General features: G+C 40.6%; 1 protein-coding gene across 1 annotated transcript in view; it reads right to left on the bottom strand.

Moving 5' to 3' along the window:
- The window catches only part of LOC127131869 (uncharacterized), a 131657-nt gene extending 106979 nt beyond the window's left edge, over window positions 1–24678 (bottom strand). The window contains exon 1 of the mRNA XM_051060759.1: window positions 23020–24678. Within this exon, the coding sequence (XP_050916716.1) occupies window positions 23020–24678 (1659 nt within the window). The remainder of the gene's footprint in view (window positions 1–23019) is intronic.
- Window positions 24679–27321: the final 2643 nt, after the last annotated feature.

Below are 27321 nucleotides of genomic sequence, written 5' to 3' on the forward strand. Positions count from 1 at the left end.
TGCAGATTTGGTAAGTATTTCGAATCTTGCATTTTTTGAAATGATGCTATGCCATGTATAGTGCTTGCCTTGCTGAGTATGGTGGACCTTGAATCGTGTCAAATGATTAAGAGATGTGTGAGAAATCTGAAATTACATTTTCATGTTCAAACTTGTTTCCTTCGATTTCTCTTGTGTGAGTTCGTTTTAATGTTTTGAGTGCTGGATATGTGATGCTCATTGTTGGTAGATGCTATTGCCATGCTCGATTTTACTTTCTGGAAATTTCGTTCATGATGGATTGTTGATGATGAATACCCTGTTTGAATCCTACATGTCTGCCCAGATTTTCTTCATGAATCATGTTTGGATTTACTGTTTGTTTGCTATTGCTTTTGTTACATGAACATTAATGCCATGCTGTTACCATACTATTGGGATGTTGATTGATGATGTTGCATGAAAACGAGATGCATGCTGTTTCCAAACCCTAGGCTGCTTGAAGTTCAAACTTTGCCCAGAATCATGAGCCACGATTGGCTGTTGTTGTTGTTTTCCCAGCATGCTACTGTTCCATTGAGGGATAGCCAATGGGAATATTTCGCTGCCTTTGCCTATGCACGGTCGTTTCATTTAAGTTGGCCATCAATTACCATTTTGCCACGCGGTCAACTTATGTTGACTTGTCATGCCTTGCTTTTGTTCATGTTTCATCCAAATGTTCATCAATCTTCCATAATTCATATTTAATTCATTTTAACTCCAAAAATTGTGGGATTTTTTGCATCAAACTCATGAAAGTGTCTAGTTTTTTATAATTATTTTTACAGATTTTTCTGATCATTGGATTTTAATTGGCTCTAGGGTTTATGTTATGTGACCAAAAATGATACTTATTGCCAATCTTTTTGTGAAATACTCATGTTGCATCCTTTGGTCTTGAAATTTTTTGTGGAGAAACTAGACTCATTTACCTTTGTTTCCATATAAAGTTTGTGCATTTATCATATGTGGATTGAGAGCTTTGATTTTTTGAAGTTAGGGTTTGCATTTGGTGTCACACTAATGATATGCATTTTCTTGATTTTCAATGGCATGCTTCCTTACATCCAAATGACCCCAAATTTTTCATGATCCCTCCCTTACATGTCTAGTTCATGTGTGAATTTTCTTGGAATTAATTGTGCTGTTTTCCATTTATGTGAGAATTTTCTTCCCTGCCTAGTCAAATGTTGACTTTTTGTGCTACACATTGCCATATCATTTGGGAAATTCTCATACCATATTGTTTGATCATGAAATTTCATATGTAATAACTAGACATCTTGAGCTTTGCATTGGTGTTAATCTCATTCATTTCTCATCTATTTTCAATTTGATATGATTTTTTGAAGTTGACCCATGTTTGTTGACCTTCATTGTGCATGCTTGAATTTGGTTTGACTTCTTGATTTTAATTGACTGCCTTCCTCTCATCCAAATGCCATGAAATTTGACATGCTTACCATGCTAGATGTTAGGTTTGAGTGTGATTTATTTGATGATTTTTGAAAATGTTTGGGTTGACTTTTGATGCAAGTCATTCTGTTGACTTCTTTGAGCTTTCATTTGCCATGCCTTGCCTTCTTTTGCTTATGAGTTGATGATGATGCATGATATGATTGTGAATCCAATTGAGATAGCTTCTTAAATGTTTGACCTTGACTTTGGTTGACTTTTCTTTGCTGTTTTGACTTTTTCTTTCATCCTTGACCCTAGGCTAGTCCTAGTGGTCTTTTGTACTTACAATTGAGTTAATGTTTCAGGTTAAGCACCAATGCCTCAAAGATCATTCAAACTTGTTTGAACTTGATTGTTTATCATATGCTAACCTTTGTTTTGTAGGTTTGACTCATGTGTTTGAGTCTTGTGCCTTGCACAGTTGACCATCTGTGTTGACTGTTTACCAATTCCTTTTGATTTAAACTTTTGAACTGTTTGCTGATTGTTTTGACTTTTTCAGGTACTTTAGTTGCTCAAGTTCTCTGAACTTGCTTTGCTTTGCTTTTAGCAACTTGCTTGAGGTATAATCTCTTTTACTTCATGTAGTCTGGAGACCCGGTCTGTTATTTGACCGGGCAAACTGTCTGAAGCCCTCCTTAAGAGGCAATGCTTGTGTATGTTTAATTTGTCCTTGTACAGGGTCAAAGACCTCCTAAGTGAAGAGGCAATTGGCAAAACCAAGGGATAAGCAACCTATCCCCTGCTATTCAGTGTGTCTTCTGTTTTGCTCACACCATTGTGTTGATGCATTACAGATAAAAACCCAAGATCTTGTGCAATTGCACAGTTGAGTCAGTATCTAATGTGTAGAAGGGTTCCCACTTTCTGGACCCACACATTCTTGTCAAATGCTCTCCCAGGCCAGGGATAGAAGCAATGAGGCACACCCCTCATCTCCTTTCATCTGCTTCACCTTAGCCCCTCAATGGCAAGGTTAAGAGCACACTTCACCCCATTCCAGAGGTTTGTTTGTTGAGGTTGATATGACCCCTCGACTAAAACCTAACCCTTGTGTGAGCCTCTTGTGTGCATATAGTGTGTGCTACCTGTGCTTGTATGTTTGTTTGACTTGCTTCCTGTGCAAGTTAGGTTTAGTTTAGACTACTCCTTGTTTGCTTTCGCCCTCGTTGCGATCCTTTCTCTCGCCCTCGTTGCGATCGAGCCTTTTCCTTTCTCTTGCCCTAGTTGCAATCGAGATCCTTTGTCCCTACCTGCCGAACTACGGCAACTCTGATTCTCATGTTTAGATGAGATACGTAGGCACGAGACGCGATGTCTTGCCGAGTTTGACTAACCACTAACACTAATTCTTTTCTCTCGCCCGCGTTGCGATTGAGACCTCCCCTTTCTCTTGCCCTAGTTGCAATCGAGACCCTTGCTTCCTGTGCAAGTTTGGTGTGTGTGTGGCTTGCTTCCTGTGCAAGTCATGTCCAGGATAGGTTGGCCCTCGTGCCATTTAGCTAGAAACCTTAACTTAGGGTTGATTTTGCATGACAACATCTAGGCTCGAGTCGTAGTCTCCCTAGAGTTGTGTCTCCCTCTGTTATTTGGTTAGGCTAGTCCTTTTTCCCTGCGTAGGGGAACTACATCGCCCTGATCTTCATACCAGATGAAGTATGTAGGCAGGAGATTGAGCTGATCTCTCCGGGCGCCCTTTTTCTTTTTTGTGTGTGTTGTTTGACAGTTGCTAGGCTCGAGTGCCTGACTCCTTAGCAATTTGTTGTCTGTTTGTTTGAGTGTGTGCTTGACAGTTATAGGCTCGAGTCCCCGACTCCCTATTAACTTGCTATGTCGTTGTGTGCTTGGAAGCTGATGTAAGCCCATCGAGTGGCATTTGGGTTCCAGTGTGGTTTTGTTCGGTTCGGATGCTGATGTAAGTCCAGCGATTGGCATTCAGGCTCCACGTTTGCCTGTGTTTGTGTTTGTTTGTGTGCGTGTCAGCCGAGCTACGAATGCTCTGATTCTTCTCTCGTCCGAGAAGATACGTATGCATAGGATGCGATATCCTAGCGAGCATGTGTCGTTTCCCCAGTCCGAACTACTTCGACTCTGATGTCTATGCCTGATAGACTAAGTAGGCCCAGGATACGATATCCTGCCGAGTCAGTTTCAGTCAGTTTCTTTTGTCTCTTTCAGCCAGTGTGTGTGAGTTTGAGCAGTGTTTAGCAACCAATTTTCCTTCCTTTTGTGCGTGGATCCCGTAGAGTACTACGGATGCGTAGGGTGCCTAACACCTTCCCTTCGCATAACCGACTCCCGAACCCATCCTCTTTGGTCGCGAGACCATGTTCTTTCCTAGGTTTACTTCGAGCGTTTCCTTTCCCTCTTTTGGGATAAATAACGCACGGTGGCGGCTCTGTTGTTTTTTTCTTTTCCCGCCGGTTTTTCGCGTGATGCGACAGCTTGATCCTAAGATCGATACATTCTTCTAATCCCATAATACAGGCCTCATACTCAGCCATATTATTCGTGCATTTGAAAGTTAGCCTTGCTGTAAAAGGAAAATGTGTGCCCTGAGGAGTAATAATCACTGCCCCAATACCATTTCCATATTGATTTACAGCGCCATCAAATACCATGCTCCATCTGGAACCAGGCTCTGGCCCTTCATCGAGCGTAGGCTCATCGCAATCTTTCATTTTCAAATACAGAATCTCCTCATCTGGGAAGTCATACTGAACGGACTGATAATCCTCAATCGGCTGATGTGCCAAGTGGTCAGCCAAGATACTACCTTTAATAGCTTCCTGAGCTCGATACTCAATATCATACTCCGATAACAACATCTACCAACGGGCAATTCTCTCAGTTAAAGCAGGCTTCTCAAAGATATACTTGATCGAATCCATTCTGGATATCAACCAAGTCGTATGATTCAACATATACTGGCGTAAGCGCTTAGCAGCCCAAGCCAAAGCACAACATGTTTTCTCAAGCATTAAGTATCGAGACTCACAATCAGTAAACTTCTTACTCAAGTAGTAGATGGCATACTCTTTCTTTCCTGATTCATCCTGCTGACCAAGGACACAACCCATTGAGTCTTCAAGAGCTGTCAGATACATAATCAATGGTCTTCCCTCCACCGGTGGAGACAGGATCAGAGGCTCATATAAATACTCTTTAATATTGTCAAAAGCTTTCTGGCAATCCTCGGTCCAATCATGGGATTGATCTTTTCGGAGGAGCTTGAATATCGGCGCACATGTGGCAGTCATGTGAGATATGAATCTGGAAATGTAATTCAAAAGGCCAAGAAAACCTCGGACTTGCTTCTCAGTTTTGGGCGCAGGCATCTCTTGTATTGCTTTGACCTTGATAGGATCAACCTCAATACCTCTTTCACTAACGATAAAGCCCAATAACTTGCCGGAACGGACTCCAAATGTACACTTGTTGGGATTCAGACAAAGCTTGTACTTCCTCAAACGCTGAAAAAGTTTTAACAAGTGCTCTATATGTTCAACTTCCGTTCTCGACTTAGCAATCATATCATCAACATATACCTCGATCTCCTTATGCATCATATCATGAAACAAGGTAGTCATAGCTCGTTGATACGTGGCTCCGGCGTTCTTCAAACCGAAGGGCATCACTCGATAACAGAATGTTCCCCAAGGTGTGATAAATGTTGTCTTCTCCATATCCTCAGGTGCCATTTTAATCTGATTATATCTGGAAAATCCTTCCATAAATGAGAAGACATTGAATTTAGCTGTATTATCTACCAACATATCAATATGTGGTAGAGGGAAATCATCTTTCAGACTAGCTTTATTCAAATCTCTATAGTCCATACTGTCGCAACCTGAAAAATGGAATGCGAAAAAAAACAACCGGCGAAAGAAAATGACAGAAGAGTCGCCACCGTGTGTTATTCATCCCAAAGGAGGGAAAGGAAACTCTCGAAGTAAACCTGAAAAAGGAAAGGACAAGACGGGGGCTCGCAACCAAATCTTGGGTTCGGGAGTCGGTTATGCGAAGGGAAGGTATTAGCACCCCTACGCATCCGTAGTACTCTACGGGATCCACTTTTGTAGTTCTTGTCTAAAGGGTGTGAGTTTATCTTGTGCTGTTTACCAAAAAAAGGGTTAAATGAAAATGACTCGCGCGGATGTCGCATCCACTGCATACGTATCTCATCTGAATATGAGAATCAGAGTCTTCGTAGCTCGGCTGACCTATGGGTTAGGGGGATGTGTGCTCGCTAAGACATCGCGTCTTATGCCTACGTATCTCATCTGGAATGAGAATCAGAGCAAGCCGTAGTTCGGCTAACTACGAGGTTATGGAGTGGGTTTTGGATGAACGACGTTACTACGCAATCTACCGGATGCTCGACCTTTGGAGACTTACTCACCTGTAGTAGAAGGAGTAAACGTGTGTTTAGGAGAAGAAAAATCAATGAGTTTGTAGGGTTTGAGGGTTACTCATGCAAAAGGGCAAAAAGGCAGTCCTCGACGAAGGAATCGCGCTACCTGTGGGGATACGAACACATACAAAACAAACATGTATAAAGTAAACATGCCAACAAGGGGCTCAGAAGTAAATAAACAAAAGAAAACAAATGCCTCCTATCGAGGTCTTCCAGCTAAGAAAGCGATATAATGCGGAAAAAGAGGTAAAAGTACCACACGGATAAAGATCCGAAGTAACAACAATTAAAGGAGTAAGAAACCCAAGGATCTCCCAAGCTAATGCCCTCAAAGAAAGGTGAGTCAGTACAGGTAATCAGAATGAACCTCCAGGGGGTATCCCACAAATAAAGTGGGAAAACCACGCAAACCATCTCTGCAAGAGTCTGTGAGCCCTCACAAAAACTCAACAAAAGGGTTAGTGAAACACGATAAGCATTTTTTTCATGGATAACAGTATGGTTTCAGAAACCTCAAACCCTGTGGCATACATTTCAGAAATCATGTGATTAAACATTCAAGGCATAGGTTTCACCCATTCATGCATATGCGAAACCTAACGATATCCACACTTCCAAATTCAAACATATAACATCACACATTTAGAACATTCAAATTGAAGGCGTAAAATAATGGGAATAGGGTAAACCTGATTGGAGAGATCGGTTGAAATCAGATGGCACGACTGGGTTTGCAAGGCAATGTTAGGGTTTGCGTGAGATGAAAGTGTGTGAGTCAGATTGAATTTTTCAGAGCTGCTTGGGGGTTGCTCTGAGTTCTCTGTCAGGTTTCTCTTCAGGTTTTGTCCAGGGTTTTGTTTCAAGGAAACCTTAGAGTATTTTGCTTCCCTTCCTTTTTCTGTCTGATCTCCCTCTTTTATAACCTGATTTTCATGGCTTTGTGGGCTCAAATGAGAGAGTTCCAAGTCCAAGTTTTTTCTATTATATTTTATTTATTTTTTTATTATTATTATTATTTTTGTTGTTTTTTTTTTTTTAAATAAAGTTTCTTGGATCTAATTCTGATTGACATGATGAAATGCAATATGAAATGCTAAATGAATGCATGAATGAGGAGGGCAAATTTTGGGGTGTTACAGCTGCCCCTATTCAATCATCAGCTAACCCGAGCAGTATGAAAGCGAACAGCTTATCAGACAAACGGGGTGAGCTGTGATTGAATACCAAAGACAGACCGAAAATTTGTGCTCCGAGAACACCAGAAAAACGCGGAAATACACCGCACTGTTTATTTTTCTTCCGATCCTCTGGCTGGATCTGAATCAGTCTTTTGGCTTAATTTGGAGTGTCGATCCTCTGGATGAACCTATACTCAATTTAGTCCTCTGGTTGGATATTAATTTTGATCCTCGGGCTGGACACGATTTTGATCTTCTGGCTAGATCTTCTTCGATCTTCTAGCTAGATCTCCTCCGTTTCGATTCTCTGGCTGAATCTATTTCCTTTGATTCTCTGGCTGAATCTACTTCGATCTTCTGGCTAGATCTGAATTGTTGCGATTTTCGATCTTCTGGCTAGATCTTCTTTGTTTCGATTCTCTGGCTGAATCTACTTTGATCTTCTGGCTAGATCTGGATTGTTTTGATGATAAATTCCCATCATTAGGATCCCGCATCTGAGGCATGCGCTGGTTGACCCTCTTTTGAAATCTACACCCAACCTTCATATTAGATATACAGCTTCGAGAATATTCCACTTTTGGGCTTCGTACATATTCTTCGGGCTAGAACATGTTGTAACGACTCCTCAATTAGACTTGGGCTTGCTGGGGAAATAAAGCTTGTAGGCGACTTCACTGGGGAATCTTCAAATTGAGCCTTAGGCTAGCTTACTGGAACATGATTCTCAGGCTGAATCTTCAAAATGACCCTCAGGCTGGATCACTGGAACACGATTCTCAGGCTGAATCTTCAAAATGACCCTCAGGCTGGATCACTGGAACACGATTCTCAGGCTGAATCTTCGAAATGAACCTCAGGCCGGATCACTGGAAAACGATTCTCAGGCTGAATCTTCGAAATGACCCTCAGGCTGGATCACTGGAACACGATTCTCAGGCTGAATCTTCAAAACGACCCTCTGGCTGGATCACTCACGCTTGATCCTCTGGCTGGATCTCATGACCTTGGTTGTAAAGTAATTCTTCAGTCTGCTTGGAAGAACCTGTTTATCAGCTTATATGTATGCTTGATATGATATGCATGCAAATGCAAATGTTATGCATGGTGTAAAAAGAAATCTTCTTGGGGAAGCAAACTCCGGTAGGGAACAGATCGCTGTATCAATCCTTGAATGCTCTGTGGGGAATGATCCGTCTGCCGGGACCAATGAGCCACCAAAAATAAATTGGCTGCTTGAAAAATTGACCTTGCGGGGGGGAGTATCAACTATGGAAACTTTGTTCGGCGAGGCTCTGTGAGGAGAGTCTGTGGGGAAAACACTTCCTGGGGAAATGTCGTAGGAAACGACCTTTGCTGGGGATATGAACTTGCTAATCGCCCTCAAGCTGGGGATTAACAAATCTGTTAAAAATAATCTGCTGGGGAATGAGATGAACACTGGGAACGCCACCCTCTCATCTGTTGGTTATGCAACCACTCCGCTGTTGCTAGGAAGATACAGTCTGACACTATCAACTCCGCTTGGGATATATAGTCTGGATACTGTCAACTCTGCTGGGGAACATGCTCTGCTGAGGAGAGACTTTGTCAACCGCTTGGGGATGAGGATTCATGACTTGGCATCCGGTTCCTGTGACCTGCAACCAAAGATACACGTATGCCTCGGGGGAATTACTCGGTTTGAATTCACCGTCCGGGATTAAGCACATTCAAAGCAATTTTAAATGTTTTCCTGTGCAAATCATCTGCAAAAGCCACCATTATGTTCATATGCAATATGTTTTATCAAAAATTCGGACATTTTTGCAAACAAACTGATAAATGAAATATAAAGAGGCTCTTTAACTGAATTATTCGACTCTTACTGGGGAGAAAATTTGTGCCAGGAATAGGCGAGGGTATCAGGAAGCTGATCCCTGAAAAGAGGTGATCGCTATAAAAAGAGAACTATCCTAATGGCAATAGGGATACGAGGTCCCACCGAGTTTCGACTCTGCTATGGCTCGTATGTCCTCAAGACGCTCTGCTCATCTTGCTTTCTGAAGTGGATGATTAGTCGATCTTTAACCTTCGAAGATTGCCGGATTGAATGAAACGGTGATATAACACTGATGAACTCAGATCACAGTCATTCGCTTATTCCCTAACTTTTGCCTGGATCGCCCCTTTTTCGGGTTTTCAATCCACCGGGATACCCATTTTTGCCTGAGCCGCCCTTTTGGGTTTTCGACTCACCGGGTGTACTCTTTTTTTATATCCCTAATTTTTGCCCGAACCTCTTTATTCTTTTTTTTTTGGTTCGTCATGATGCCCTTTTTTTGCCTGGACTATTCTTTTTATCGTCCAGCGGGTCTATTTTATGCGAAGTATTTTTTTTTAGCTGCGTCTGAGTTAATAGGGGACGGGAATCCTTCGCCATCCATGGTTGTTAGCATCAAAGCTCCGCCATAGAAAATCCTTTTAACCACGTACGGACCCTCATAGTTCGGTGTCCATTTGCCCCTGTGATCTGTGTTGGGAGGAAGAAATCTTTTGAGTACCAATTCACCGACTTGATACCCCCGAGGGCGCACTTTCTGACCAAATGCTTTCTTCATTCGTCTCTGACCGAGATACGTCAATTCTGGGTACGTAGTTCCAGCATAGCACCTTAATCATCGAAGACAAGGTAAACAAAGCATCAGCAAATTGGTTTTCTTCAAAAGAAAGTCAACAATCTTCTCGTGTAGTCTCTGTAAGGAGCCAGATGAGGCTGAGGTGTATACCATTTCCCGTTGGTTTGATTGATGACCAAAGCTGAATCCCCGTATACATCCAGGGTTTTAATCTGTATATTGACGGCTTCCTCAAGTCTTAGGATACAAGCTTCGTATTCGGCTTCATTGTTGGTGTAGGGAAAAGTTATTCTGGCACCAAATGGCATATGAACCCCCTTCTAGTGTGATCAACACTACACCAACTCCGCGACCATTGACGTGGACCGCCCCATCAAACATCATAACCCATTTGGATTCAGAGTCAGGCTCCTCCTCCGGGAGTGGTTCCTCTCAATCTTTCGATTTGAGAAACATGATGTCCTCATCAGGAAAGTCAAACCTCATAGGTTGGTAATCATCAATCGGTTGCTCTGCAAAATAGTCTGACAAGACACTTCCCTTGATAGCTTTTTGTGAAGTGTATTGGATGTCATGCTCTGTCAGTATCATTTGTCACCTAGTAACCTTTTCGGTAAGTGCTGGCTTTTCAAAAATATACTTGACTGGATCCATTTTTGATATCAATAGAGTCGTGTGAGTCAACATATACTGTCTTAGTCGGCGAGCAGCCCATGCTAAAGCGCGGCAAGTTTTCTCGAGCAATGAGTATCTTTGTTCACAGTCGATAAACTTTTGCTAAGGTAGTATATTGCATGCTCTTTTCGACCTGACTCGTCATGCTGACTGAGCACACAACCCATTGACCTTTCTAACACAGTCAAGTACATGATCAACGGTCTTTCCTCTCGGCCTGTAGACTTGCCCCGATCTTGATCTCTTTCTTGTCGTCTGCGGTACCGATGTTGACGGTCTCAATCACCTCCTGATAAGGTGTAATAGCTCGGTCCTCCTGTTTCAACAATCTGGCTAACCCTTCAGGCAATTCACAATCTTCCTCAACCCCTTCTTCGGCTTAATAGATAGGATTGTCGAAGTCATACTTGGCCATAGCAGTGTCGTTAGTAGTGAGATCCGGGTGGTCCGCTCTGCATGATGGAGGATCATGCTTTACCTTAGAATGAGAGATTTTTTTTTGGAAAGAAAGAAAAAACGAAAAAAGAAACATTGCCATTTTTTTTTTGTGAAAGTAAAAAAAACTGAAAGAAAGAGAACACAAAATTGTTTGCAAAAGCCATCATTTATTGATGATAAAAATAATTGCAAAATGTAACTAAATGGATGGCCCTACAAATGAGCCGTTACACCTTGGGCAAAGTGTAAGACTTTATTATGCATGTAATGAAGGAAAACAATAAAAATCACTCTTTCAGTAGAGTAACCCGGACGGTTTTTTCAGACGACCAATTGTCAAGCTTTTCTCCCGGGACACACGGGCGAATCCAGCTATCTAAGTCACAGTCGCTGTCAGCCTTGTCTTCATCTGCAGCATTGACGATGTGGGGAGAAACCAAACCCCCACTGGAGAGAGTACCGGTTTCATTCTTCTGAGATCCCGGAGCATACCCCAATCCAAACTTGTCTTCTTTGATGACTGGCTCCACAAATTTGCCCCAACCTTGGGCATTACCAGCTTTAACCACTTCGACAGCTTGCTTGTATGAAGAGATAAAAGTCCCGACCTTCTCAAACTCAGGTGAAAAGACAGCTTCGGGCGCGACCTCATTGATGTTTATGGCTTCGAAGCCCTGACACAGCATCTCGTGCATCTCGCCGTCCATCTCTACATACTTAAATGTAGACAGGTCGCTAACAAAAATATCCTCTTCACCACAGACAGTGATGACCTGACCTTCTAGTTCATATTTGAGCTTCTGGTGGAGGGTAGAAGTAACAGCACCGGCAACATGAATCCAAGGCTGACCTAGCAGACAGCTGTAGGCAGGCTGGATATCCATCACATAAAAGGTGCTCTTGAACACCTGCGGTCCAATCTTAACTGGCAACTCAACTTCGCCAAAGACAGCTCTCTTAGAGCCATAAAAAGCCCTCACAACTAAGTTACTTGGCCTCAGGATGGTGTCATCGCAATCCAACTTCATTAAGGCTTTCTTTGGAAGAACATTCAGAGAAGAGCCTGTATCAACCAAAACATGGGAAAGCATCACCCCTTTGCACTCCATTGTGATATGCAAGGCTTTGTTGTGATTCCTGCCCTCAGATGTCAGGTCATTATCGGTGAAACCTAGCCCCCGGCTAGCGTTTACATTGGAAACTACCGACTCCAGCTGGTTAACAGTTATCTCCGGTGGAACATAGGCCATATTCAGTACTTTCAACAAGGCTGCTCTGTGTGCCTCAGAGCATATCAATAGTGAGAGAATGGAGATCTTTGAGGGTGTCTGATTTAGCTGGTCGATTACCTTGTAGTCACTTTTCTTGATAATCCTCATAAACTCATCCACTTCCTTCTCGAATGCGGTCTTAGGAGGATCTTCCTCAGTAGTAACCTCTTCGGCGGCCATCTGTTTCCCTTTAGCCTTGGCAGCTGCCTCGGCTTCAGTATTCGCGCGTAATGTTGATGGTGCAAATAGGCGTCCACTGCGAGTGAAGCCACCAACCCCTCCTACATTGTCTACAGCGGAGCTACCAATGTCAATGTCTTCTTCGTTAACTTTCTGCCCCTGGCAGTAGATATCAGCCCCATAGTGCCATGGGATAGCACTGTCTTTCTCATACGGAACGGGTCCTGGTATTGTGATGGTGATCGGACCAACCAAAGTCGGTTGAGGGCTGTCAGAGTAAATTGCAACTGGTGTTGAACTTTCGATGTTCACCGCTGCTGGTTCTGTACTTTCTGGGAAATATATTGTTGTCGGAGCGAGTCTCTCGGGAACATATATTTCTTCAGGAGTGAAATAAAACGTCACCGTCGATACATCATTCTTCACTGGACGGTGTCGTGGCGGGATTTTTCACGAGATTAAGTATTGATTGAACTTAACCCGTTTGAAAAAATATTTTAAATGCAAGAGTCGCCACCGTCTTTTATTTTATCCAAAAAGAGGAAGGGAAAAATAACGATAAATCCCTTTAGAGTTACGGGTTCGGGGGTTGGTTATGCAAAGGGAAGGTATTAGCACCCTCTACATCTGTGGTACTCCACAGGAACCTTTTTGCTTATGTTTATGTGAATGCTTTGCTTTTTTCGCTTTTATCGTTTGATTGGGGAGATGAGAAAAGAACTTGATTTTATTGTTTTTGGACTCGATAAAGTCGTAGACTTCATGCTTACGTATCTCCAAGGAGCAATGGAGAAATCAGAATCCACGTAGTTCTCCCAAAAGAAAAGGGGAAAGTCTGTTTTGTTGATTTTAGATTGGCGTGTCTTGCCATCTCTTGCTCGACCTAGGCGGGAGGCTTCGAGACTGACACGTCCTTTTGAAAATGTTTTTAAACTGAAAAGCCAAAGCTGGCAAAAGATTTGAACGAGCCTAAACCCTGAAATAAATAAATGGGCTCATTATAAGGAAGCCCAAGAGTAAGCTTGTGAGTGTGTGAAAAGGGTTTCTTAAACGGCGACCGTTGGAATCGCATCGGGTTTCTCTTTTTGGATTTTTCGATTTTTTAACATAAAACGTGAACAATACGTTTAAACACACAATACAGAACATAAAAAATGCGAGAAAGTAAATTATTACAACACAGTTAGCTATGAATAGTTAGTATTACGAATAGTTAGTGGAGTTAATCGAGCTGAAACTGAAACGAAACGGTTAGTAACAACATAAACAAATATAAAAAAACAATATAAACATTTACTTTAGACAAAATAAACATTTGATATAAATAAACATTTAATTAAAATAAACATTTAAACAAATAATTAATTTAACTAACATTTAAATAAAACATATATGCAAAATAATAATAAAAGATAAACAATATTTAGTAAACAAAAGTAATATATATATATATATATATATATATATATATATTATATATATATATATATATATATATATATATATATATATATATATATATATATATATATATATTTATATTTTAGACAATAAATATATAGTAGACAAAATAATATATATGTACATTGAGACAAATAATATATAATAGACAAAAATAATATATATATATATATATATATATATATATATATATATATATATATATATATATATATATATAATATATAATAGACAAAGATAATATATATATATATATATATATATATATATATATATATATATATATATATATATATATATATATATATATATATATTTAGATAAATAATATATTAAAACACATGTCGGTAAGCCGGAACTTTGCCGATTTCAGAGATAAGTGAAGAATATTACCTTGTGTGAAGAGGATGAACTTCTGATCGTCCAAATGATCGACCGAAAGCTGGAAACCGTCACCGACGCAGTGTTGGCTGCCTTCGTGAGTACCTGACTTCAACGTCGTTTTTGATCGGTGAAACGACGCCGGAATGAAATGAACCTTGGATATTTGTGACCTGGACTCAACGAACTTCAAAGATATGAAATCGGTTTTGTGTTTCGGTGAATAATTGGGACGATTTTGGGTTACCGAAAATGAAGAACAAGTGAAATACGGTAATGCTTTTGGAAAAATATTTCGTTTCAATTCTCTGTTTCTCTCACCACACGTTTTTTTCTTACTGATCCACATTTTTCTTCCCCTTTTTTTCTTACTAACCACATCTATATATATATATATATATTTAGATTACTTAAACAATAAGAAACCTAAAAAATATCTAACATAAATTAATAATATATATTTAGATTACTTAAACAATAAGAAACCTAAAAAATATCTAACATAAATTAATAATATATATTTAGATTACTTAAACAATAAGAAACCTAAAAAATATCTAACATAAATTAATAATATATATTTAAATTACTTAAACAATAAGAAACCTAAAAAATATCTAACATAAATTAATAATATATATTTAGATTACTTAAACAATAAGAAACTAAAAAAATATCTAACATAAATTAATAATATATATTTAGATTACTTAAACAATAAGAAACCTAAAAAATATCTAACATAAATTAATAATATATATTTATATATTATATAATAATAATAATAATAAACTAATATAATATTAATCCTAATTAAATAAACTAATTAACAACTAAACACAATTAATATTAAGCACAAATAATATTAACGGCACACGATTAAAATACGATAAAATCGAGTGACACGAACGCGATAAAAACGATGACAATTTGCACAGCAAAACAGACAAATTGATAAAACCAATAAACCAGTAAACCGGTAAACCAGTAAAATCAACAACACGACTCAAACAGACTCGATTAAATCACACGGCACAACACGTAATTAAATAAACAACCCTAGGCAATAATAAAATCAACACGACATCACGAAAACGCTGACAAACACAATCACAAATAATCGGACAATACGAAAACTCTAATATATTCGAAATACAGTCAAAATACCGACAAACAAACAATTAAATAGATAAAAACGCACAAAACCTAATCGAAGCGATGCCACGCACAAAAGAGATAAGCGAGATAAATACGAGGCAACGATATCGGCCAGGTTTTGCTAAAACAACGAAATACAACACGGTAAGCAACGAAAACACACAAAACCTAATCAAACCAGTTGTCATGCGATGTTTAAGAAATTGAGATGAATACGAGACAACGAGATTAATCAGGATATGGTCAACAAAGCCAAAGTCAAATTTTGGGGTGCGACAGATGCCCCTATTTAATTAACTTAGGCCAGATAGCCGGAGGCTATCGAATGGCATAAGGTAATTAAATATGACAAACGCCACAAAATTTGACCGCAAATGCATGTATGCATGATGCAAAAGACAGACAGACACAGAGACACAGGAGTGCAAACTCTACTGGGGAAGGACATACACCGACTCAATGCATGAAGGTAAACACTGAGAATACTCAGCTGGGGAAGATTCACTACCTATTCATAGATGGAAAATAGGAGGAAAAGAGATATCGACTCAATGTTGACGATACATCACTATCTCATAGATGAAAGTGGGAAAAGATCAATATAACAAGAGTACTGATGTGACAGTACATTACCAACTCAAAGATGGAGGTAACAGAAAAGATGAATACCAACTCGAGGATGAAGGTATAACAAGGGCATAATAAGAATCGAACTGCGTTAACTCATGGTTGACAGCTCACTACCCACTCATTGATGAGGTAAATAGGACATGCCAACTCAAAGTTGAAGGCAAGCTTCAAAAGATTGATAATAACACTGCTAGGGAAATCAAATTCCAACTCATTGATGATGGTGTAGATGAAGAATCAGATCTAAGGATCTTTGTGCGGACTTACAATTGAATGCATACTACCAACTCATTGATGAGGTAGACAGAGAAATGCCGACTCAAAGTTGAAGGCAACCACCGATTCATTGACAAAGGTGTTTAAAAGAATTTAGAACATATTCTCCTGGAGATGTTTATCATTACCGACTCAAAGATGACGGTGGAAGGACAAAATGTACCTAACTCATAGATGAAGGTACTCCATCAACTCAAAGACGAAGATGGAATCAGAAGTTATCTGTGCAGACTCAAAGATGAAAGCACACTATCAGTTCAACAAGGATCAAACATACCCTACTCATAGATGAAGGTACTCCATCAACTCAAAGACGAAGATGGAATCACAAGAAAATGTGCGAACTCAAAGATGAATGCATACTACCAGCTCATAGATGAGGGCTCACTATGTACCTAAATCATAGATGAAGGTACTCCATCAACTCAAAGACGGAGATGGAAACATAAGAAAATTGTGCTGACTCAAAGACGAAAGCACGTTACCAGCTCAAAGATGAAGGTAACAGGATAAAGTGTACCTAACTCATAGATGAAGGCATTCCATCAACTCAAAGACGAAGATGGAATCAAAAGAAACCTGTGCAAGCTCAAAGATGAATGCACACTACCAGCTCATAGATGACATTACTTCACCAACTCAAAGACGAAGGTGGAATCAAAAGAAATCTTGCTAACTCAAAGATGAATGCATATTACCAGCTCAAAGTTGCAGGTACTTCACCAACTCAAAGACGAAGGTGGAATCAAAAGGAATCTGTGCTAAACTCAAAGACGAAAGCATGCTACCAGCTCAAAGTTGCAGGTAGAACCATGGAACTTTCTGTGAGGATGTTATCAACTCATAGATGGAGATAGTAATTAATTTATCCGAGGGATAACAAAGGTTACCACTCATGGATGTAGGTAACTCAAGTTTGTAACGGGTACCAACTCAAAGATGAAGGTATAAAGGACTTGGACACAATATCTGTCATGTCTGTTTTACTGAATGAGAGTCACAAAGACTATATTGTTGCCTTCTTTTACTGGCAATTTCTGAGCTTTATCTGGAGACACGAGGTTCAAACTAGGATAGAACTAGAATGAAACGGTCAAACAAGACTTCAACTGAAGAGGAATGAACTCATCAGGATTTACAACTGAAACAACCATCTTCCACGAGGCATAGATCTCTGTGGGGAACATGACCAATAAAAGGTATTTTGCTGCTTATGAGGATACTCTATATGGAGAGATTGACTCAACCCACAATATAAACAAGGAAACAAGGTGCATATGAATGCAAGCATGATATGTCATAGATATGCATGAATATTTAGTAATGAATGCATGATGGACAGACAAAACTAGGAATAACTAAAAATGTTAACAGCTGCATAAGGACTTGCTGGAGATTTGCACTGAGACTCGCTGGGGAGTAGTACAAAGACTTGCTGGGGAATTGGTACAAGAGCACCATATCCAGGTTTCTTTAAAAGTCTGTCTCCGCTGAGGATTCCGTAGAAGAATGGAGATGCCTTCTACTTCAAAAATGCAGGAGATTCCCTGTGGTTCTTGAATTTGTGAGGTATATGAGGATTGGACCTTTCTGAGAACTCCGCTGGGGATACAAGGTGTTATCCTCTGGAAATAAGATGATATTGTAAGAGAAGTCCTGCAATTCTTGAATTTGCTGATAATGCAGAAGGGATTATTCTTCTGGAAGACTCCGCTGGGGATAAAGTCCGCTGGGGATAGGTGGTATCTTTCCAGGGAATAAGAATATAGGGGAAATCTATCCTTGATTTTTTTTGCTTTAATTATCATGGAGACTTTATGTATCTGAAGACTCTGCAGGGGATTATGGTGTCTGATATCTGGTTACGAGATCTTTCCTCTAGGAGACTCTGCCAGGGAACAGTGATGTCTGACCTTTGAATATAAATGAGAATTCAGGAGAAATCCTGCAATTCTTGAATTTGCTTAAAATGCATAACACACTCTTCTTTACTACAAAACATTACTGAGGAGGAGACATATCCTTCTATTGAATGGACCGAGAACAACAGGAGATTCCCTGTAGTTTCTGAATATCAACTTTCTTCACTCGTTGAGGGATGGAGACCTCTGTATTACTCCTGCTCGGGGAAATCAAAGCTTCCTTCTCATCCTCTGCTGGGGACATTGCTGATCCCTCCTTAATAAATTACTGGGGAAATACCTGTAGTAATCCCATAGGCCAAATCTGTAACTTAAAACCTGGATCAAAGTCTTCATGATCAATTAACCGGGGAGTCTTCATGATCAATTAACTGGGGAGTCTTCATGCCCCAAGTGAAGGGAATAAACTTCTTGAAATATTTCTTGCATGATCTCTTGAGGAAAACTAGGAAGCATAGCTGGGGATATCCAGAATCACAACCTCTGCTGGAGAAATATTACTGCCAAGACACCTGTGGAGATTTTTTCATCATATACATATAAGGATAGTAATATGAACATGTCTAGTTGGAATCACATGATTTCAGAATTACTGGGACCACATGTCTCAATCCTTTTATTGATGTCCACAAATCAAAATAAATAATCTTTATATTTTTCAAAAACTGTTTTTAATTCAAAACTTTTGTTTCAAAACATATCTGTCAAAGTAAAAGAACTTTCGTAAATTGAAATGAAAATTAAGAGTGCCAAGAAATATAGAAAGGCTCAAATTGATTTGATAGGATGGTAATCAGCCAATAGCGTGATTCCATAGATCTTTACAAATTGGAAAATGGTAATTTCGTGGAAAAAGGGTACGTTGAACTACAATGACATCATTCTCTCTTCCACTTTTGACCTGTATTGCAGCCTTGAGAAAGTTGGAGAACTGTTGAAAATATTCTGATACTTCAATGATCTTATCTCTGTTATGCAGTTACTTGCCTGAAATCCCTAACTTTTGCCTAGATTGCCCTTTCGGGTTTTCAATCTACCGGGATAATATTCTCTTTGTTTTTTTATGTCTCTAATTTCTGCTTGGACCGCCCTTTCAGGTTTTCAGTCCACCGAGACGCTCATTTTTGCCTAAGCCGCCCTTTCGGGTTTTCAACTTAGCGAGCTGTTCTTTTCATTTTTTAGGCGAAGTATTTCTTGACTGCATCTGTATTCACGGGACGTGGAAGCTCTTCACCATCCATGTTTGTAAGAATTAAAGCACCGCCTGAGAAGGCTTTCTTGACAACATAGGATCCTTCATAGTTAGGAGTCCACTTGCCCCTAGAATCATTGTGAAATAGTATCATCTTCTTGAGCACAAGGTCACCCTCTTTGAATTCTCTCGGCTTAACCTTCCTATCAAATGCCTGCTTCATTCTCTTTTGATATAACTGTCCATGGCACAAGGCAGTCATTCTTTTTTCTTCAATCAAATTCAACTGATCGTATCTGCTTTGGCACCATTCAGCCTCTGACAACTGAGTTTCCATTAGTATCCTTATTGATGGAATTTCAACCTCTATCGGTAACACAGCTTCCATACCGTATACAAGTGAAAATGGGGTTGCCCCAGTTGAAGTACGGACTGATGTTCTATATCCGTGTAGTGCAAAAGGCAGCATTTCATGCCAATCTTTGTAGGTAACAACCATCTTTTGAATGATCTTCTTGATATTCTTATTTGCAGCTTCAACTGCCCCATTCATCTTGGGACGGTAAGGAGAAGAGTTGTGATGCTCGATCCTGAAACTTTCACATAATTCATCCATCATTTTGTTGTTCAGATTGGAGCCATTGTCAGTGATGATCTTGTTTGGAATGCCATATCGGCAAATGAGATTATTTTTGATGAATCTGACCACCACTTGCTTTGTCACCTTTGCATACGAAGTTGCTTCCACCCATTTGGTGAAGTAATCAATTGCCACGAGAATGAAATGGTGTCCGTTGGAAGCTTTGGGTTCAATCATACCGATCATGTCAATGCCCCACATTGAGAATGGCCAAGGAGCAGAAATCACATTCAAAAAGGTTGGTGGTACATGAACCTTATCAGCGTAGATCTGACATTTGTGACACTTCTTTACAAATTTGCAGCAATCTGATTCCATGGTCAACCAGTAGTAACCAACTCTCAACATCTTTCTTGACATAGAGTGGCCGTTTGCATGAGTACCAAAGGACCCTTCGTGAACTTCTTTCATCAACATTTCTGCTTCCTTTTTGTCAACACATCTGAGTAAGACCATGTCATAATTCCTCTTATAGAGCACATTCTGATTAAGGAAGAAACTGCCTGACAATCTTCTCAAAGTCTTTTTATCTTTTTCTGTTGCTCCAAGAGGATACTCCTGAGTCTGAAGGAAATGCTTGATATCGTGGTACCATGGTTTATCATTAAAACTGGCCTCAGCTGTAAACACATGTGTTGGTCTATCAAGTCGCTTGATCACAATTCTGGGTACTTCGTTTGGAAAACCCACTTGATACATTGAAGACAACGTAGCTAGAGCATCCGCCATCTGATTCTCATCCCGAGGAATGTGATGCAACTCAACCTTGGTGAAGAAAGTCAACAATCTTCTTGCATAGTCTTTGTATGGGATCAAGCCAGGGTGGCGTGTTTCCCATTCTCCTCTGATCTGATTGATAACTAACGCTGAGTCACCATAAACAGTAAGATTTTTGATGCGGAGGTCAATGGCTTCTTCAAGACCCGTGATACAGGCTTCATATTCAGCAATGTTGTTTGTACATTCAAAACAAATTCTTGCCGTGAAAGGAATATGAGAACCTTCTGGAGCGATAATGACTGCACCTACTCCATGTCCATAAGCGTTGGAAGCTCCATCAAATACTAAACCCCATTGAGAATCTGGTTCAGGTCCTTCTTCAGGAAGTGGCTCTTCACAATCTCTGGATTTTAGGAACATGACATCTTCATCAGGAAACTCATCCTCATTATCATCGTGATCTTCAACGGGTTGGTGAGCAAGGTACTCAGCCAACACACTGCTCTTGATAGCTTTCTGGGTATGATACTCAATGTCGTATTCTGATAACAGCATCTGCCATCTGGCAATCTTACCAGTGAGTGCAGGCTTCTCAAAAATGTACTTGATTGGATCCATTTTGGATATCAACCAAGTGGTGTGACTTAACATATACTGCCTCAATCTCTTAGCAGCCCAAGCCAATGCACAACATGTCTTCTCGAGTAAAGAGTATCGTGATTCACAGTTAGTAAATTTCTTGCTTAAGTAGTAAATGGCATGCTCTTTCTTTCCAGTTTCGTCTTGTTGACCCAGAATACAGCCCATAGAATTCTCAAGCACTGTCAAATACATAACCAACGGTCTTCCAGCAACAGGTGGTAACAAGATAGGAGGCTCCATGAGGTACTCTTTGATACTGTCAAATGCTTTCTGACAATCCTCTGTCCAAACACAATTCTGACTCTTTCTCAGCAATTTGAAGATAGGTTCACAAGTGGCAGTCATGTGAGAAATAAATCGGGATATGTAATTCAATCGTCCTAGAAAACCTCTCACTTGCCTTTCTGTTTTTGGTGCGGGCATCTCTTGGATAGCTTTTACTTTATCTGGATCAACTTCAATGCCTTTTTGGCTGACAATGAAGCCCAAGAGTTTACCTGACCTGACGCCAAATGTGCATTTGTTCGGATTGAGGCGAAGACGGAACTTCCTCAATCGTTGAAACAGCTTCAATAGATCTACTAAGTGACCTTCTTCTGAACGAGACTTCGCGATCATGTCATCCACATAAACCTCAATCTCTTTGTGTATCATGTCGTGAAAGAGCGTTGTCATGGCTCGCTGGTAAGTAGCACCTGCGTTCTTCAACCCAAACGACATTACTTGATAACAGAATGTTCCCCATGGTGTTATGAAGGTAGTTTTTTCCATGTCTTCGGGAGCCATTTTGATCTGGTTATACCCGGAGAATCCGTCCATGAAGGAGAATATGTCAAACTTTGCTGTATTGTCTACCAACATGTCAATGTGAGGCAGGGGGAAATCATCCTTTGAGCTTGCTCTATTTAAGTCACGATAGTCGACACACATTCGTACCTTCCCGTCCTTCTTAGGAACTGGCACAATATTTGCTATCCACTCTGGATACACTGAAGTGGCAAGAAAACCAGCATCTATTTGCTTCAGAACTTCTTCTTTAATCTTGACGGCCATATCTGGATGTGTTCTTCTTAATTTCTGTTTGACCGGTGGACATTCTGGCTTCAAAGGTAGCTTGTGCTCTACGATGTCAGTGTCGAGACCAGGCATATCTTGATAAGACCAAGCAAACACATCTACATACTCTTTCAACAGGCTGATCAATCGCTCCTTGACCTGTGGGGATAACAATGCTCCAATTTTGACTTCTTTCACATTTTCTTCCGAACCCAAGTTGACTGTTTCCAAAGGCTCCTTGTATGGCTGAATAGTGTCTTCTTCATTTTCAAGCTGGCGGGCGACCTCTTCTGGAATCTCATCCCACTCTTCCTCTTCAGCTTCGAATACAGAATGTTCAAAGTTGGGAGAGGGCATGATGTCATTGTGTTCAACGGGTTTAAGTAACCTGTACAAACAATTGTTTTTAGAGGACTGACCATGACATGCAAAAATGTGTTCTTTTTAAGGTTTTTTGTGTTACCATTTTCCAAAAAAGCTGAAAAGATAAAAGGACACAAGTGTATAGGAACATAAAAGATCTTTTTCATGGATAGTACGTTTTTGACAAAAGTGCCCATTTTACAAAATTAATGCTTCGCGCTTTGGGCTAAAGCGGAAGATTGTTGAAAACTGAAAAGCTTAATTACTTTGATATGGGGACACAATGTGGGATGTCAACTGCGGTCCAGTTCTTCATAACTACTCCTGGTGTCACAAATCTGGGGCCTTCGTCTTCTGTCTTTCCCTCAAAAGTATCCTCCTCAACTGCTACCATGTTGATAAACCCACCGCTGTGAAAGATATCTTTGAAAGGTCGCACCATTGAAGTCTGCACTTGTTTTCCATCAACAAAGCCTAATCCTGCATGGTTAACGTTTTCTGGCAACTCTATCACCTTGCCCCACATTTCTGTAGGACCTGTCTTGACAATCTGCTGGGCGTCTTTGAATGACGCGATTGAACCTTCACTTTTCTTGTAATCATCGATGGTCAGGGCCTGAAATGGAGTTTGAACAGTCGTTTCGTCTGCTTCTATCACACTAAACGACGAAAGGTGGCTAATCAGCATAGCCTGCTCCCCATTAACCGTCACTATTTGCCCATTCTTGAAAAATTTTAACTTCTGGTGTAACGTGGATGTAATGGCACCCGCCTCATGAATCCATGGGCGTCCGAGCAGACAGCTATAAGCTGGCACTATATCCATAACCTGGAAAGTGATCTGGAATACATGTGGTCCAATACCAATAGGCAAATCAACTTCTCCAATGACTGATTTTCTTGATCCATCAAACGCTTTCACAATAATTCCATTGTGCCGCATTTGCCCCCCTTTGTACTTTAGCTTCACCAAGGTAGACTTGGGCATGACATTCAGAGATGAACCGGTGTCAATTAGGATATTAGACAAAGAATCCCCTTGACAATTGGCTGAGATATGGAGAGCGAAGTTGTGATTCTTTCCTTCTTCTGGCAGTTCTTCATCACAAAAGCCTAAGCCATTGCACGAAGTGATGCTGCCTACAACATTGTTGAACTGCTCTGCTGTTATATCCTGTTCTACAAAGGCTTGATCAAGCACCTTCAGTAGTGCTTCTCTGTGGACAGCTGAATTCAATAATAAGGACAGGATCGAGATTTTTGACGGTGTCTGTAGCAACTGATCTACCACTTTGTAGTTACTGAGCTTGATAATTCTAAGTAGTTCATCTGTTTCTTTATCAAGGGTTGAATTGCTTGTTTGCCCTTCTGCTTCTCTTGTCACTGGTACCACGACTATTGGATCTTTCTCAACATTTCTACTTGGGATAACCGGCGGAGCGAACACGCGGCCACTGCGCGTCATTCGGCTATTTGCTGCGATATTGGTAACTGAGGCTAAGGTTTTAATCTCGACCTCTTTACCGTTCTCAATAATAGTTGTTGCATAGCGGTAGGGGACCGCTTTATCTGAAGTGTAAGGCATTGGGCCCGGAGGGCAAATCACCACTGGCTCCCTCGGATGATAAGCTATCTCTACTTTCTCTGGAATGTTGAAGCAAGGAATGATGACATTCACCTCTTGTTCTTGTGATTCTGGAGAACTCACTTGTCTAGAAGTCTGAATCAAACCCTGATCAAGGACGCCTTGCAAATCATCTTGAATCTTTCTACAACCTCTTGAATTGACTGAACATGTACCACAGATCTGGTGGTCATGTTGGAATAGACCATGAGCACATAAAACAGAATGAATTTCAACCAAAGACCGCCGAATCTCCTCTATCTTCGTAACATGTTGTTCATTGAGACAAACTTCTATATTGTTCACTGATGAAGGACCATGACTTGGCATTGGATTGTCCTTCACATTGGGACCCATGTTCTTGAAGGTCAGGATACCTGCTCTTGTCAACTTCTGTACTTCCAACTTTAAAGCAAAACAGTTGTCTAAGTCATGACCTGGAGCATTCTGATGAAAGGGACAAGATACCTCTGGCTTGTACCACCAAGGTAGCACTTCTGGTACAAGAGGTCGTGGTCATGGTTGCACAAGGTTTTTAGTGATCAAAGCTGGATACAATTCTGCATATGACATTGGAATTGGATCAAAATTGGTTCTTCTTTGCTGCTGTGGTGGACGTTGTTGTAACTGATGTTGATGTTGTTGAGGTTGATGTTGTTGCTGATACTGAGTATTCTGTTGGAAGCGGTTGGTACGCTGCTGAGGGTATTGGACTTGAACTGGAGCGGAAGTGACTACTGGAGTCACGGCTGCTATATGTTGGTGTTGGGAATGGTAAGGATAATTGATCCTTCTTGGATGATTATAGGACACAACATTAGTTTCTTGTTCCTTCTTTTTCATAAAACCGCCGTACCTCTTTACCCCGCTTGAAGATGAACTTCCTTCTCTGACTAGTCACCCTTCTCAAACTGCTTCCTCTAAACGGACTCCCATGTTTACCATGTCAGTAAAGTCTGTAGGAGCGCTTGCAATCATCCTCTCGTAATAAAAAGTATCAAGAGTCTTTAAGAACACTTTCATCATCTCCTTTTCTTCCATAGGTGGAACAACCTGTGCTGCAATTTCGCGCCACCTTTGCGCGTATTCACGGAATGTCTCCTTTTCTCTTTGTTGCATGGACCTCAACTGATCTCGGTCTGGCACATTATCAAGGTTGTATTTGTAATGTTTGATAAAGGCCTCGCCTAAATCGTTGAAAGTCTTGATCTGAGAACTGTCTAATCCCATATACCAGCGTAAAGCTGCACCGGTAAGGCTGTCTTGAAAACAATGAATGAGCATCCTTTGGTCGTTGGTGTACATTGACATCTTTCGCACGTACATAACCAAATGGGTCTGTGGACAAGAACTTCCTTTGTACTTTTCAAATTCTGGTAGTTTAAATTTTGCTGGCATCCTTACGTCTGGAACCAAACACATATCATTTACATCTCTGCCAAACAGTTCTTTCCCACGAAGAGCTTTTATCTCTTTTTGTAATTCCGCAAACTGATCCTGGAATTCATCCATTCTATCATTGAGACCAGGATCCTCACTTGGGGTAGGGCCGTGATAGACAGGTTCTCCTAGGTGAGGAGTATAGTGAACAACGGGAGGCACATTAGTGAAGACAGGAGCATTTGGTGGAACGAACTCTTGTTGATATCTATCTTGATTAAGATCCCTGGGTATTTCCCAAGGACGGGATGCTGTGATGGTAACAGAAGTGACTGGGACAGCGTTGATTTCTGAAGCGATGACTGTAGTGACGGGTGCTGTTGTTGTCTGATTCTGAATTTGAGGTTGATTCTGTGCCGAAGTCTGTCCTGAATTATGAACTTGAGCCCTAGCCTGGGCTTCCTCTGCTTGTAGACGGGTGGTTAACATTTGGTTGCGCATCTCTGCTGCCTGTGCTTGCGCCTGGATCTGTGCATCTTGTGCTTCGGCAACCTGAGCTTGTGCTGTTTGAAGTTGAGCAGCTTGGGCTGCTTGGTTTGCTATCAATGTCTCGACCATAGCAGAAAGGCGGTCAACCTGAGCTTTCAATTCTCGGTTCTCGTTATCTGTTATCTCCATTCTTCTTTTGTAGTTGGCTCTTGTGTTGTAATTATGCGTCAGCTTGAAATGGATCTTCTGGCGGGAAGCAACTGTTAGAAGACTGGACCAAGACAGACAACCTGTATGCACGTGATGCATGGATATGCAAAATGAATGATTTTCTAAGGAACTCTAAGTGAAGGAAAAAATAGAATTGCAAACATTTTTGATAACAAAACAAAAATTTTCATTTTAAGCATTTTCATCAAAATATACAAAGTTATCAACCCAAAATACAACCAAGAAAACCATTTAAGGACATGTGTCATCAGGACGAGCATAAACAAGTAGGAGTTGTCCTTCAAGTCTCTCAATTCTTTCTTCATAGGCCTTCTGCATAAAAGCTTTCTCCTTCACCAAACTGTCTACAAGACCTTTCCATGCACCTGAGGACTGTGGAATCTGGGAGTAATCTGTTGTGCCTGAGGAAAATAAATCCTCTTGCACCCTTGGACGTTTACCTGCACGATCTTCTCCACTCTGCTCCTTTAACTGTCTCTGAAGTTCTTCATTTTCCATTTCGAGCACCTGGGCCTTATCCTTCCAAGCGTCTCTCTCTTTCTTGACCCTCTCCAAGGTGGCTTGGAGTTCTTCTTTGTCATCTAGCGGAAGGTAGGGGGTCTTCAACGGAGCGGGTTTGATAGGATCATGATGTGGGTATGGCATTTTCAACTGTATAGCTCTGGCTCTGATCCACTGGAGGTACGGCTCATAGGAGGTACAATCTTTCTTACCCAATTCAAGTCTCCCTTTGCGACAAACACGATGCCAAGCTCTTACTACTCTCTCTTTCATGGTAGGGTCCTCCTCGTTATCCCTCAAGAAAATACCTTCTAAAAGAATGTTAGGAGGCTTGTCCTTCATAGGGTAACCGAGTTGTCTCCTAGCAAGTACTGGATTATAAGAAATGATTCCCTTTGT

Source organism: Lathyrus oleraceus, chromosome 3 (genome assembly GCF_024323335.1).
Source record: "Lathyrus oleraceus cultivar Zhongwan6 chromosome 3, CAAS_Psat_ZW6_1.0, whole genome shotgun sequence".
Taxonomy (NCBI): Eukaryota; Viridiplantae; Streptophyta; class Magnoliopsida; order Fabales; family Fabaceae; genus Lathyrus; species Lathyrus oleraceus.